At 34.2% G+C, this 16,638-nt stretch overlaps 2 protein-coding genes across 5 annotated transcripts in view; both read left to right on the top strand.

Annotated features, from left to right (window-relative positions):
* Positions 1 to 9,232, top strand: part of LOC122629519 (proton channel OtopLc-like) — a 17,384-nt gene extending 8,152 nt beyond the window's left edge. Inside the window, exons 5-10 of one of the 4 annotated variants that reach the window (XM_043813031.1) lie at positions 3,543 to 3,770; positions 4,810 to 5,012; positions 5,697 to 6,010; positions 6,490 to 6,670; positions 6,810 to 7,095; positions 7,212 to 9,232. In XM_043813031.1, the coding sequence (XP_043668966.1) occupies positions 3,543 to 3,770; positions 4,810 to 5,012; positions 5,697 to 6,010; positions 6,490 to 6,670; positions 6,810 to 7,095; positions 7,212 to 7,917 (1,918 nt within the window). In that variant the 3' untranslated portion in view covers positions 7,918 to 9,232. The remainder of the gene's footprint in view (positions 1 to 3,542; positions 3,771 to 4,809; positions 5,013 to 5,696; positions 6,011 to 6,489; positions 6,671 to 6,809; positions 7,096 to 7,211) is intronic. The other 3 variants (XM_043813030.1, XM_043813029.1, XM_043813032.1) reach the window with 3 other exon arrangements.
* Positions 9,233 to 16,043: 6,811 nt separating this feature from the next.
* The window catches only part of LOC122629517 (proton channel OtopLc), a 22,930-nt gene continuing 22,335 nt past the window's right edge, over positions 16,044 to 16,638 (top strand). Inside the window, exon 1 of the mRNA XM_043813017.1 lies at positions 16,044 to 16,331. The gene's annotated coding sequence lies outside the window, so the exon portion shown is untranslated. The remainder of the gene's footprint in view (positions 16,332 to 16,638) is intronic.

Below are 16,638 nucleotides of genomic sequence, written 5' to 3'. Positions count from 1 at the left end.
ACAACAACAACAACAATAATAATAATAATAATAATAATAATAATAATAATAATGATGATATTAATGATAATGATAATAATAATGATAAAGATAATAGTAATAATAATAATCATTTTTGATGAAAGGAGCATCAAAGGAAATGAAATTTTTCTACTGAGTAGGAGAAGGCAATCGAAAATATGAAGAAATGTTTGAATGGACGAAAAAGAATTTTTTGAAGAAACATTTGTTTGCAGATATATACACACTCACATACCATATATATATGTACATATATATATATATATATATATATATATATATATACCTATTGACATATGTATGTACTATGTATTATATATGTTGATTGAAAAGAGAGAAATTGGAACGATATCGACGATATTAAAGAGTATTTATTATCTTAGTTTACCGAATATATAAGTAAAGAGAAAGAAAGAGGAAGAGAGAGAGAGAGAGAGAGAGAGAGAGAGAGAGAGAAGATCGAGAAAATAATCCGGAGAATGTGACTTCCGCAAACTGCAGCGGACTGCTAAAATACGAGAATGAAAAGAATAAAGCAACGAGAAGGATTCCTGAGGGATGGCCCGAAGGGTTTTGCGAAGGACAGAAGATTCCATGAGAGGAGTATGAGGATGAAAAGTAGGAAAAGAAAAGGAAAAGAAAGATAGATAGATAACTAGATAGATAGATAAATAGATAAATAGATAGATAGATAGATAGATAGATAGATAGATAGATAGATAGATAGATAGATAGATAGATAGATAGATAAAGAGAGAGAGAGAGAGTGTGTGTGTGTGAAAGAGAGAGGAGGAGAAGAGAAGAGGAAGGGAGAGGGTGGAACTTCTCAAGCTACGGACACGCTATGTTCCTACAATGAGAGAGCAGCACTCAACCGGTGAATCAACCCCTCACTGCCCTCCTATACCAGCACCCTCTCATGCTCGGCTGCTTCTCCAACACTACGTGATTATTTCAAAAAGCTTCGGAGGTACAGGAGATGAGCTCCATGTCCCTCTCTCTCTCTCTCTCTCTCTCTCTCTCTCTCTCTCTCTCTCTCTCTCTCTCTCTCTCTCTCTCTCTTTCCTTCCTCTCGCGAATCCTCATCTCCCCATTTCGAACCTGAGCACTTTTTCTTCCTCCTGTTACGCGTGTACGTGCGTGAATTCGTCGCGCGAGTACCTCGTCAAAAGGACCGAGACTCTTCCTCTTACTCCTTGACTCTTCTTCCCAACCTACGAGAAAGAGAGAATGTGGCTTCTATTGGATAGGTCACCATACTGTCAACTCTTTCTACTACGTATGTAGGTATGTACGTATATACTTACGTACTATACGTTTCGAAAGGAGTTACGAAGAGAAACGATACATAAAAAAGAATTATTTAGTAAACTCGAGGAATGATGTCTGGCCTCTTTTTTCTGTTTTTTTCTGTTTCTTTTCGTCGTTAAATTTATTTTGACCCTTTCTATCGAACTATTACTATTTTTATTTATTTTTTTATTAGACATTTTATCAATGTGAGCAAATTTTAACATCGTCTTTATATCTTCCTAAATTTTTTAAAAATATTTATAAGAAAAAAAATATGAAAGGTAGTTCAATATTGAATATTTCGATATAGCTTATATCTTTTCAAAATATTTCATATTGAACTCTTTTTATATTACATTCTATCTCTAATATATTATATTTAATAATATATGTATGCATATATAAGTATATATATATGTATATGTATATATAAATATATATATATATATATATATATATATATATATATATATATATATTATAAGCTTAATTAAGAATATCAGAAATCTGAACTCAATCTTCTTTTTGAGATTCAATATGGAACGCTAAAATTGTGGACAATTTTTAGTCTCTAATATAATTGACCTGGATAAACCGTAATAAAATTGTATTATGCTTTTTCGAGAACCGTGATAATTTGTGTGTTCTATTTCAGATTGAATTCAGATCTCACGATCCCATGTTCATATAGAGCAATTATATAAAGTCCGTATAGATCGGTTTAAAAGAGTCCAGAGGTCGATCAATAAAACGTATCTCTTTTAATTGTTGCCCACAAATATGGAATTTCACGAGGAAGATATTCCTGGTATTCCCAGAATCACCGGTTCATAATTCATCGGCTGTCAAGTTAAGAGGATAAGTTAGGACTATTATTAGATAAACGGTAGAGACCGTTAGAAAGTGCTACTTGCTACGTCATCTAATGACACTCACAAAGCCATCAGCACTAGTAGGTCTCTTCCTGCAGCCAGTGTCAATGTAATGTGTCAAACCGTTACAACACCGTCCTGACCTTAAAGCGAACGTCCGACCGTGCTTCCATTGAGATTTGAGACATTAACGTGATAGAAAGAAACGAAAAAAATAGAAAAAAGTATATATTATCGTCTTTAAGCCTTTTTTCATTACGATAATTTCAAACGAAATGTAATACAAGGAGATAGAAAACGTAGAAAATTCACGGACTCGATTAAAAATTTCATTAACTCTTCCTACGTGTTTACACTTGGATATAGACCAATTAGTAAACAGGTTGTTCGCACGCAAGATTGCATTTTTTTTCTTCTTTTTTTTTTTAATACTTTTATTAAATTAATACTCTTTTAATGCGTAATAACAGGGAGAAAGAGGACTCCATAATTACTTTCTATGCTTTGCAAGCTGTCTCTTTTTCTTTTTAGTCTCTCTCTTCGTATTCAACCGGACCGTGCATCATCATCATGTATGTCTTTATCGTGGTAGTCAGTGGTAGTCGACGGTTTTCTTCAACAGATATTTTGTGATTCATTGAATCGTGAAAAATATAAGATTTGTGAAGAAGCTAGCGTTCTTGTTTTTTTCTTCTTTTTCTTCTTATTTTCATTCGGTCGGTATACATAGGAGAACGGTCTCGTTAGCGTTATAATAAGTTCTTTCCAGAGAAAAAAAGAGAGAGAAAAGGGAAAAAGAGAAGTGTGCAAATGATAGATAAATGTCCATCGAGAAAAATTTCAAAGTGTAATTGTCGTGTATAATATTCTCTCTCTCTTTTTCTCTCTCTTTCTATTTCTATCCCTATCTCTTTTTTCTTATCTTACGAAAAACGACGATTAGCGGAATAGAAATTACGATTGTGTTGCGAACGATTGATCCAAAAATATTATAGCGATGATAGTAATGTTGTCTCGAGAGACACATTTTTTTTCTCTTTCACGTCTACGATTGATCGATGTCCGATAATAAAATTGAGGATAAGAGATACGGATAGATAAATAGATAGATAGATAGATAGATAGATAGATAGATAGATAGATAGAGAGAGAGAGAGAGAGAGAGAGAGAGAGAGAGAGAGAGAGAGAGAGATAGGAAGCTGGTATCGGATCAATCGTCTCTTTTAGCAGAGAGGATTCCCTATAGAATCGTTTAGAAATTAAGGACCGTGATTCGTATACGATGATGGAAGTGAATGAGAAAGAGAGGGGAGGAAAGGATAAAATAGAAATAAGGAAGAAACACGGTCTGTGCAGCTGGCCAGGATTGCCAGCCGCTTTGCCATCACCGGCCTCGCCATCTGCGGTAATCGTTTCGCCGGAAACGCTGTCTAGACACAGTAGTAGCTCACCCTCACGTGCCCATCGGTCACCTCAGTATGCACTGGCCCTACCATGTTCCTCTCAGCCGATACCAACGGTTTGTTATCCAGCACCGACCTTCCTCGAGGTTGCCGACGATCGCAAGTGGAAGAATCTCGGATGGTGAGTGTTTGCGTTTGTATACACGTTAAACCTGTTAACCTTTGATTTATCTCGTTTTTCTTTCTTTCTCCTTTCTTTCTTTTTTTTCTTTTTTCTTTTTTCTCTTCCCCCCTTTCTCTTCTTTATCTCTATCCTCTTCATTCCCTTAACTTTTATACAATCTGTTTCAAAAGATATTATTGTTCTATTTAATTAAATATTTACATTGTATATTAACCGTCGCATACGCGTTATCAAAGAACGTTTCTAATAAATCATGTCGAAGGAAATAGTTGTCTGTATCGGTTGATTTTCATTGCGAATTCGTTTCGTATAATATATATGTTCGTAAGAGGTACGAAGAAGGAATGGAGAAAAAGGGAGGAGGAAGGAGGGAGGAGAGTGCTCAGCGATATAAACCACGGAAATTTCACGTGATCCTCCGTGTTATCCTGACGTACGTCTATATCGCAATTACCGGTACTTTAGGAATCAAATACGGTCGCTTATAGGCGAGCGAGGCATGCGATTACGCGTAATTGAGCCAATTCTTAAAGGTGGGTGGGTGGCTCGGATTTGGTGAAAAGGGGGGAGCAGGGTTTGAGAGACGTTATTTGTGACCAATCGTATCGTTACGTTGTAAAGCATCCATCGGATATCACGAAATTCTTTTTATCTTTATCTCTCTCTCTCTCTCTTTCTCTCTCTTTCTCTCTCTTTCTCTCTTTCTCTTTTTCTCTCATCATGAATTATAAACGTTTTTCTGCCACGTTTGTGTAGAGTCTGCCAGACGAAAAAAAAGATAATAAGAGATAGAGACAGAGAGAGAGAGAGAGAGAGAGAGAGAGAGAGAGAGAGAGAGAGAGAGAGAGAGAGAGAGAGAGAGAGAGAGAGAGAGAAAATAAGAAAGAAAAGGAAAATGCGGAACGATGCGAATTTATTTCGGCTTACCTCTTTTCTCCCTTCCTCCCTCTCTTCCATCCACCATCCCCCATCGTCTCGTTCACGAAACGAGAAGACGTACGCCTCGTTTCAACTTCAATTTCCGTTTCTGACGCAGCGACGCTCTTGCGACGACCCTGAGTGCCCTGTATGGAAAACTTCTCGTCGTAATGGGAATCGCCTTTCCCATGGCGGAAGTGATATCTACCTATATACCGCCATCTTTCTACGAGGCATTTTACCTTTACCTATACTTTGGCAGCATGATCTTCCTGATGTACATGTATGGTATGCTACTCAGGGATGGCAAACCAAAGCCAAGTAAGTTCGATAGTTTTTTATTTCTCTTTCCTTCTTTTATTTTTATTATTTTATTTCTTTCTATCTTTTTTTTTATCGAAAATTCAAAACGGATTGCAATTCATTAGATATTTGCTATTTTTTGTTATATATATATATATATATATATATATATATATGCACTATATTTTGTTATGTTTATTATTATGTACGTTTTTATATGAGGAGTTATTATTAGTTATGTTTATTTTTTATACTAATATAAAATGTATATGTAATAAATCATATATAACAAATACATACATATGTACATACGTATTATTAGTTGGAAAATAATGTTAAAATTTTCAATAAAAAATATTACAGATGTTATCGGATTGATTAATATCGAATACGATGTTGTTTAATTAAATATAAAATATTAAAAATTTTGATATCTTTTATTGATCGATCCATTACATATAACAATTTGTATAAACGTAATGGAAATAAAAGATAGATATATACATACGTATTGGTTTGGATAATAATATTACCATTTTTAACAAGTAATATTACAAATATTATCGGATTGATCAATATCGAATATGAAATTATTGAAAATATTGAAAATTTCGACATCGCTTATTGGTCGATCCAATACATATAACAATTTATATACACGTAATGGAAATGAAAAACTGAATGATGATTTTGTATTTATAGAAAAACAGAAGGACGTATGCGATTTGGATTCATCGAGATCATCGAGCGGTGCTGGAGGCGATAGCGATGCACCTGATACAGGATGTCCTCATATGACGGTGATACGACCTATACAACATTATGGTAGCTTTTATCTTCGAATGGGCGCAGTCGCTTTTGGTATCGGTTCGATGATTTATTCTGGTCTTGAATTTGGCCAATATTTCGAGTTGGAACGTAACACCAAGTGTCACAACATAATGCTGGCACTAACACCAGCTACTAGAATGGCTTTCATCTTCATTCAAATGTACTTCATATTTCTAAACAACGAGGTAAGACCAAACAAGTATTTTGTTTTGTTTTGTTTCTAATACGATACGATATTATTATATTCATTCCTTAAATATTGAAATTCAGAAAAGAGACGAAAATTTGTTTTTATTCTGAACGATTCGTTTTGAGTCGATTGAGCCTGAATATGTATATATAATGTATATATGTATACATGTTTATATATATATATATATATATGTGTGTGTATAAACGTATGTGTGCATACATGATATAATAACTATGTATATATGCTTGATTATACATCGACGAAAGCCGGCCACGAGGTTAATGAAACAGAAGGGTGAACAACCCCCGAGACACTCCTACCCCAAGCTTATTTCTTCTTTGATCTTCTCTTGCTCGGAAAGCGAGATGAGAAACGAATCGATTAGAAACGAGATCGATATCATCTCTGGACATACTATCTAGCTAACCGTTAACGTTAATCGATACAACGGTAGTAATCGGAAAATTGAAGGATTTCATGTTGCAGCAAATGAAGGTACATCGTCATCGGATAGTCGCGCGTTTCGGTCTGATGCATATGATCGGTACGAATCTCTCCGTTTGGTTGAATGTTTTGGTTCAAGAAACGAAGCACGAGATTCTCACGTTTTACAATCCGGAAAACAATTCTCTGAGGATTTCACATAGACTAGGTAAAAGGAAAACACGGTGTTTGCCGTGTTTACTATGTTTGTTTGCTACGTTGTTCGTTTGTTTGATTTCGGTTTGTTTGTTTTGGTTTGGTTTGGTTTGGTTGGCGAAGTGCATATAACTAACCTCGATGAATTACAGGTATGAAGGGTGGATTCCATCTCGGTGGACACAGCCATGTTCATCATGGCGAACATCTGAGAGTACCAAGAGGATTGAAGGGTCCTCATCATATGTTCGAATGTAGAAGAACGAATATCATGGGATCGTTGGTTCAGGACGCCAGTCCGTTTCTTTTTCCTTGCACGATAGAGTACAGCTTGATATGCGCCGCTATTTTGTACGTCATGTGGAAGAACATATCTAAAACAATGTTCGCGAAAACAATGACTCCTCCGGGATCTCGTCATCACGCTCACGCTTACAGGTAATCGAAAATGACAGTAATTTTTGATAAAGTAACATTTGATAATAATTTTGATAAAGTATTAATTGATATCATTTATATATAAGAATATAAATATAACTTTACGATTTCGACAGAAGATCGCCGCATCATTACAGCGTCGACTGTGCCCGTGCCCACAAGGGTCTCTTCGTCGGCATTTTTATATTGGTGCTAACGATAATATCCTTGATACTATTCTTCGTCCTAATATCTCGTCCAGAGTTGGTAAGCTTGGCGGTAACGGAAGTAAACATTTGCGAGTTGACACTTTATGGAATGTCTACTCTGGGAACCCTAATAGGGATGTTCCAAATGCGTAAACTTCGTTACGACGGTGGTAGGAATTTGGAATTGGACAATATACTTTTAGTAGCCGCACAAACTGGTATGTTCATCTATTCGACGTTCACGATCATTGGTGGACACTTTACACTACAGAAACACACCGTCTTAGTATTGGTGACTGCTTTGGCAAGCGTAGTTCAAACCACTTGTCAGACTATCTTCATATTAGACGCTTCGAGAAGATCGGTAGCTACTGCGAAACAAATAAGAAGAAAGCCAGGTAGAGAAATCGTCACATTTCTTTTGGTGACTAATCTGGCTATGTGGGCGATTAACACGCTTGAAAAATCACGAGCTGAGTCGCATCCGGTGCAGTTGCATTTTTACGGTCTTTGGGCCTGGACCATAATAACTCACGTTTCCATGCCGCTGGCGATTTTCTACAGGTTTCACAGCACCGTTTGCCTCTGCGAAGTATGGAAGAGAGCGTACAAGGTGAAACCGACCTACATGTGACGTAAGGGGTCCCGTGAAGTCGTCTGGAAGACCACGGCCCCTCAACGACCCAGAACCTTGCCGGGCAAACTCGACGCCATTGCCGAGAACGATCCGTCATCGTATTTCATTTAATTGATACGATAATATTCCTTCGAGACAAAATTTTCTAATCGCCTCACATTTTTTACCCTCATATTCCCTTCCCTATTTTCCACCCTTTCCCCTTCTGTTCCTTTTTATCTAGTCCTTCGAAGAAAAAGAATAATAAGAAGAGGAAAAAGAAAAAAAAGAAACGAAAAAAGCGGAGTATCTTTCTCGTCGTATTGCTTTCTATATATATAGTTTTCAAAAAAAAAAGCTATATACAACTTTTACGTTTATTGAACCTCTTTAATTCCACAGAAATAGATTTATCTTATGAGATAGAGAAATCGTTCGATTCATCGAAAACAATATTATACTTCGTTCATAGATTGAATTATTGTAGGTATGATAGGAAGGATCGATCGTAACGATTCCGATTGGTATAAAATACTCGTTGGAAGCGTCAATTATAATACGACGAGATAAAAGATGATGATAAGGATTATAAAACGGAAGGACGATTTCGATTCAATATGTAATAAGTAGGAATTATACGAGGAGTGACAGATCAGTTACGCTTTCCGTAATTTCTGTTCAATCGAGATCCACCAAATAATAATAATAATAATCATCGGTACAACAATTTCTTCGCTCTCACGGACATCCGTCTTCCAAGTAGTACAAACTACAACTTAAATAGTACTTGTCGCGTCCACGTATAAGTGATTTATCTAAAGAAAAAAAAAATAAAAATAAAATAAAATGATCGAAAGAAAAGGAAATAAAAATAAAATAATTATTTAAAGGAATTATCAGGATAATGGTTGGGGGGTTTGCGATTGATAGTTGATTTAGATATTTTAAACGTTAGGTCAAATCCATTTAGTCGGTTCGTCGTTATTCATCGTAATTATTTATTGAACGTTGGAACAAGTCTGGATGATAGATATCACGTACATATTATCTTCATATACATACATACATACGTACATACATACATACATACATACATACATACATACATACATACATATATACATAGAGACACGCAAAGAAACAAACAAGAGATTCTAAATTATCGTACAGAATATCGTCTGTATGATCGTAATAACGTCATAGAGTAGATAGATATTCACGTTCGTCCCATCGAATGAGATAGTTCTATAGCACGAGTCTCTAGTTTATTCTACGCGCACGTAGATACACCCTAGGATAATAATAATAATAATATATGTATAATATATTTAAACCGTCATTTTTTCTTAAGATTGAATCTTTTAGCACTATTATTCACAGTGATAAAACCGTCGTTTATTCGAAATATATGATATATTATAGTATGTATGAACGTACATACAAAAATCCATATATACATACATACATACAGACATGCATACATACATACATGCATACATATATACATACATACATGCATACATGCATACATGCATACATACATACATGCATACATACATACATACATACATACATACATACATACATACATACATACATACATACATACATACATACATACATACATACATACATACATACATACATACATACATACATACATACATACATACATACATACATACATACATACATACATACATACATACATACATGCATACATGCATACATGCATACATGCATACATGCATACATATAAATACATATAATATAATATATTCGAATAAATAGGAAAAAAAGAAAAGAAAATTATGAAGAAAGAAAAATTTGAGAAGAAAAATGGGAACAGAGTACAATGGCTAACCATATCACAAAGCCTTTTAATCCGTCGAGAGTACTGTCCAAAGCTTGCGATAAGCAAATGGGGGATCAAGATCGATCGTAATTGAAATACGATCGTGAATCTGAGATGACCTACTCGAATTTTTATTATTATTATTATTAGTAGTAGTAGTATTAATATTATTATTATTATTATTTTATCATCATCATGATCATCATCACCATCATGATCATGATCATCATCATCATCATCATCATCATCATCATCATCATCATCATCATCATCATCATTATTATTATTATTAATACTATTACTATTACTATTACTATTACTATTATTATTATTATTATTATTATTATTATTATTATTATTATTATTATTATTATTATACGAATAATAAACGTCAGAAAAGAATCTTCTGCGAATGTGAGAAAGAGAGAGAGAGAGAGAGAGAGAGAGAGAGAGAGAGAGAGAGAGAGAGAAAGTACGAGTTTATCTGTATGAGTGTTCGTTGAGCGAACGCGTAAGAATCATTCATGTATTTAAATGTGTTTGTGTGTGCGTGTGTGTGTTTATGTGCAGAGTGGTAAAGGAAGATAAGAGAAAAGATATAAAATCGTAGATTATAGTAATAATAAGAAACATTTATATAGTTAATGCGTGTTTTGTGCTAGACGCTTTATTAACGTACAGTTTATCGCAATGACTGTGTATATATATATATATACATACAGTTATAGTTATAGTTAATTAATCGGTTGGAACGAACAAACTCGAATTTTGTAATATATATATATACATATATATATATATATGTATGTATGTATGCATATATTATATATGTATATATATATATATATATATATATATAAGTATTAGACTAGTCTAAGACGGCTGTAAAAATACGGAAAGGATCCTCTCAGTGTTTAGACTAGTGGTGTCGACATGATTCTCTTCCTATATTATACACACACACACACACATACATACACACATATACATACACACAAATATAAATCTCTTTCTATATATATATATATATATATATATATATATATATTTATATATATATATTTATATATATATATTTATTATTGCGTTGTTCTATTATAATATTTATTATAACGTTAGTTGTAAGTTTTAATGCGCGAAAACGTTACGTTTTTAAAAACGGGACTCGCGACGAGATCTCTGTCTCCGATTTCTAGTTCGTATTTCAAAGAGTCAAAGTATAAATTTTCTCATTTTAATCTACTCCCTCTCTTTTTGTTTCTCTCTTTGTCTCTTTGTCTCTCTTTCTTCCTATCACTCTTTCTCTTTCTTTTTCGTGTACTCTCGATGCACATTCTTGATACATTTTCGATGCATCCTACTCCTACCTATTCCTTGAGAACATTGACGAGGTCTCAGCGCGAGTCTTTCTTCTTGATGATATTACATAAAACGCAGGGGAAGTCACGAATTGTTTCGGATTCTACTCGCCCCGATAGATGAAGTAAAGGAATGAAAGAGCAAAATAATGAAAAAAAAAATAATAGTAAAGAAAAAAGGAAAAAAAAAGAAAAAAGGAAAGGAAAAAATGCAAAAAAAAGAAATGAAAGCAAGATATCTCTTTATATGTCACGTCTTTAAACTACTGTACTTTTTCTATGTCCGCATACTCTAGTTCCTAACGCAATATTTGTACTCTTATACCCTTTGTACTATTTGTACCTTACGAATTGCAATACACTCGTCCGCAATAATATCGTCGTAAATATCTTCATTTAGGAATGAAACATTACCCGTTGTCTTGTGCGCCTGTGTGCATGTATGCATTCGTGCATGCATGTAGTATGTGTATATGTGTGTAGATATTTAGATAATAGATTATACTTTCTTAAAACGATAAACAAAAGAATACAATTTGATTCATTATTACATGTTAACCTTAAGATGATGATTCTGTTAATTGACGAGGTCGTTGAACCTAGTTGAATGTATTGAAAAATAGAATGCATAGAAAATAGGACAATATTTATTTAAAATGAATACTTTCAATTTTCTTGGAGATATTTTATATATATATATATATATATACATATATATATACATATATACACATATATACACATATGCATGCATATATATATATATATATATATATTCAAATATATATATATATGGATTCATACTTTTTACAAAGATAATTACGAAATGATTACAATAACGAGCTGGTGAAGGTAAGATTCTCTTATGTAAATTTACCACATTTAGCATAGTAACAAATAATTTCTTGTTCACGAAATATATTCATATGTGAATATATTGAAATATTATCGACACTGATGATAGAATTCGTAAGGACGAATAAATTTCGATCGCATGCTCGAACTGACCCAAATACTCTCGATTCCATACGAACGAGAAAGTACGTTCGTGATCTGTCGACATTGGACAGGGCGTTCTTCCAGGGTCCAAGGTCATCCAGTAATCGACCCCCAAAGAGATTCTAATGGAAAGGAAATCGATTCGTAGTCGTGACTTTCTCTTTATAGTGAGAAACGTTCGTTGATCATACATACATATATATATATATATATATATATATATATATATATTGCCAAAGTTGATGGATATTATTTTTATTTGAAAATTAGATCGTCATATATGGTTATTTTGGATAAAAAAAAAGAATAATTGAAAAATTATCTCGATTATAAATAAATTCCTTCCGAGCGAGGTAACGCCTTCAGAAACGTTTATAAGTAGAAATTCCGTAGTAACAAGAACGATTTAAGATAATCTTGAAAGAGAGACTGAAGGAAACCATTAAGTTTGGATTTGAAAATAACTCTCTGTGTGGTGAATTTACGCGACCGCGATTAACCCCGGCGTAGAATAGACTAAACAATGAACGTGAGATTGAGAGGAGGAGGAAAAACAGAAGAAGGAAGAGGAGGAGGAAGTAGGCGTAGTCGTATTGGTAATCGTTATAAAATATAAAACGTGATTCACAGAGGCGATTTACAAAACACATACGTACTATAATTGTCCTTCGAAGTTCTTATATGCGATAAAGGTTTGTTGCTATAAATAGTATTACGTGTGAAAGAAAGAGTGAAAATGAGACAATCATCATTGTAGCATATAAACGATTGCTCTCATACACAATGTAAGCAAGTATATTTTTCTAACGGTCTTTCTGTGAGACAGGCTTACTTATATTGCTTGTACGCTTGCATAAGAGAGCGTGCGAACGAAACGACCCTTCGTTCATGTTCGTTAGAGTTATATCTATAGCATATTTATTTCTCTCACTTGTACCTGGTCGATCGCAGGTAGGCCGGTGAGAGTGGGTGTGCACTCTCTTCTGTTATTGCCAAATCCAATCATGGATGATCTTACTTCTCTCAATCTTTACGATCGTTTATATATCGTTTATGAACGTGCGAAGTTCGCGATTTATATCGTCTATTCGCGAAATCGTTAATCGGATTGTTATGATTATCGAGTAAATCTGATTGTTATATTCTTTTATCTGATATATGATTAAACTATAAAATCAAAGAAAATCGTATTTTTTATGTGTGTATATTACTACTGATATACATTAATGATTAATGTGTATATATGTACATAAATATATATATATATATATATATATATATATATATATATGTCTTACAGACAGACAGATATTTAGATTATTCCAACAAATTCAAAATATTTTCAACAAATAACGATACTAATTTATTTGTCGAGCAAAATGAGTAGTTTATATATTAAAAAACTCATGAAAGACTTTAAAGTGATGTAAAATTCAATTTATCAAATTGAGAAGTTTCTTCTTTTCTACTATCAATTGATATACGATTAATCTATAAATTAAAGAGAATATAGTAGTATATATATATATATATTACTATTGATATATAAATTATTTATTAATGATATATATATATATATATATATATATATATATGTATGTGTACATAAATGTGTATATAAGCAAACAGGTAAACATATCCATTTGAATTATTTCAACAAATTTGTTATTCGACTAATTTGTTCATCGAACAAAATGAATAGTTTATATATAATATTAAAAAACTTTAAATGGACTCTGAAATGATGTAAGATCCAATTTATTGAATTGGAAAGTTTCGTAATATTTTTCAACGTTTACGTAATAATAATAGAGCCACGATATCGGAAAGAAACTCAGCTGTATGACAGGTAACACTCGAGATTGACGAGATATAACGAATCTCCCAGTTATACTCTCGCGAGGGAGGATCGGGCAGAGATAAATGGGAACGGTGGAAGAGGGTGGAAGGAAGGAAAGTACACGGGGAGAATTCGTTCTCTCTCGCTCGTTTAGGTGAATCCGTCGTGAAGCAGATCCGTGGGGCAGTACCCGTAATTATGGACTAAATCCACCCCTCATGGGCGTTGTCAGGGTCGCAACATTCAAAAGAGGGAGAATTTTCGTCGAGTATAAATCGACGTTAACTGTTCTTTATCATCTTCAAAGCTCCTACGAAACAGATATTTATATTTTATCGATATAAAAGAATTTTTAATTAAATTCGAATTTATATTTAAGAAAATAAAATACAATAACATTATTTAATAAACTGATATAATCGACGATATTATAGAAATTGTTCAATCAATATGATATCGTTGAAAATGATATCAAATTGACAATGATCAAGAAATCGCAGAAGTTCTGTTCGTAAAAAAATTAAAAAATTTCACGTTTGATGTATGTACTATACATACATACACACACATACACACACACACACGTATATATATATGAGAAATAAACTTTCTTCCTTGAAGGACGACGATAAAGCATTGACAGCGAACGGGATCGCTCGGGACGCCTACGCTGGCCTTGTCAGGCTCGCCAACAATGTTATTATATGCGTCTAGAAGAGGAAAAAAGAAAAAAAGGAAAGAAAAAATAAAGGAAACAAAAGATTAATAAAAGAAAAAACACGCGTTCGATCATTCAACATTTTTTATTCGTCGTGTGGGTAGAACATAATGGGCAAGTATTATCGTATACATTTTAATATCACGGATGTAAGCTTCATTGAGAAATAATCGATCGTCCATTATCGTTCACATCTTTTAATTCCTCTCTCGATGTATTTTTGTCTTTTGTATTTAAATATTTTCTCATTGGTATAAAAATATTTTATTTGGTAAGTAATTGATTATGGAGAAGTGGGAGGGGGAAAAGTGAGGAGAGAAAAGATAAGAAAAAAAAACACAGACGAACGAACAAATGAAGAAACAAACAATGCTAGTAAACGTGTTACACGTAGAGAATTCCAACAAACCAGAATTCTTTTCAAAGGAATTTATTCAGACAGGAAGAGAATGCAGTATACGTATACATTATGCATAATATTGGGCTTAACGTTACGTAGTCGGCTGAGTGAGTGATTGTGTGTATACATATGTGTGATATATATATATATATACATACATACATACATATATATACATATACATTATATATATATATATATATATATATATATATATATATATATATATATATATAATATACAGACAGAAAGAGGAGAGGGAGAGAGAGAGAGAGAGAAAGGAGGAAGCTATAGGTAATGTATAGAGAAACAGAGCGAGTGAGATAGAAAGATAAAGAGGGAGAGAGAGAACCGTATCGCAGGGTTACGTATTGATCGTCTTTCCCCGATGCATGGGGGTGGCTTCTCGCGGCAACCAACCCCATAACCAACGGGAGCGCCATTACAGCGCCATGGATCGCACGGGGGTTGATGCGTTGGTGGCGACGTAACTTCTGAGGCCTTGGCAGGGGTGTAGGGACGAGCGAGAGGGAGTCTACAAACGAATAAGAGAATGTGTGTGTGTGTATGTGTGAGAAAGAGAGACTGAACAGAGAGACAGAGACAGAGACAGAGAGAGAAAGAGATAGATAGATAGATAGAGAGAGAGAGAGAGAGAGAGAGAGAGAAAGAGAGATGGATAGATGCTTCGAAGGGAGGGAGGTGGATGGAAAAAAGGGGGAGTTGAGGGAGCGACTATGCACGTAGCCAGCCGCGTTATAGAACATTATACAGACAGAAAGCTCTGTGTGCTCCGTGGCGAAGCTTCCGGGCAAGAGCGCAAGCTCCGTACTACTTGTTGTTTACATCCGTCCACGACGCGACATACCACGCACAAAGGAAACGAGCGTGTTCTAGGAACGCGCGTGGATCGCGTTCTCTCTCTTGAAAAAGAGAGAGAGAGAGAGAGAAAGAGAGAGAGAGAGAGAGAGAGAGAGAAAGAGAAAAAAAGAAAGAGAGAGAAAGGGAGAGATAATAGAAACGAAGAGGGAGATAGATTGTCACTTTCGTTGCTTGCTTCCTTATTTATTGGCTTCCTTTTTTTGAGCAAAGTGAAAGAAAGACAGAAAGACAGAGACAGAAAGAGAAAAAGAGAAAGAGAGAAAGCGGAATTATTTTTGTCTCGAGGTCGTTTCCCAAATAGGAACGTTCGAAAGGACTGTCATCAACCAGACCATCCGTCGACTTGCCCATGGCAAGCGTCTGCATCGTTTAATGGGCGCGTGAGTATTGACATTATCTTATTATTATCATTTTGTTGTTTATCGCAATTCTGATTTCTTTCTTTCTTTCTTTCTTTCTTTTTTCTTTTTCTTTTCTTGAAATTTATCATCGTCCTTTCTTTTTCTTTTTTGGTAATTGTAAAACTTAAGTTCTGAATGTTTTCTCGTTCCCGCACTTTCTTCCATTGCGTACATTTTTTTTTAGTTCTGTTTTTGTTTTCTCCCTTTTTTCTTTTCTTTTTCTTTTTCTTCTATCCTCACGAACGCGTACATCTCATCGATTTTTAACGTAGATACACGTGTTAAA

Source organism: Vespula pensylvanica, chromosome 5 (genome assembly GCF_014466175.1).
Source record: "Vespula pensylvanica isolate Volc-1 chromosome 5, ASM1446617v1, whole genome shotgun sequence".
Taxonomy (NCBI): Eukaryota; Metazoa; Arthropoda; class Insecta; order Hymenoptera; family Vespidae; genus Vespula; species Vespula pensylvanica.
This window is presented reverse-complemented; position numbering and strand designations above follow the sequence as displayed.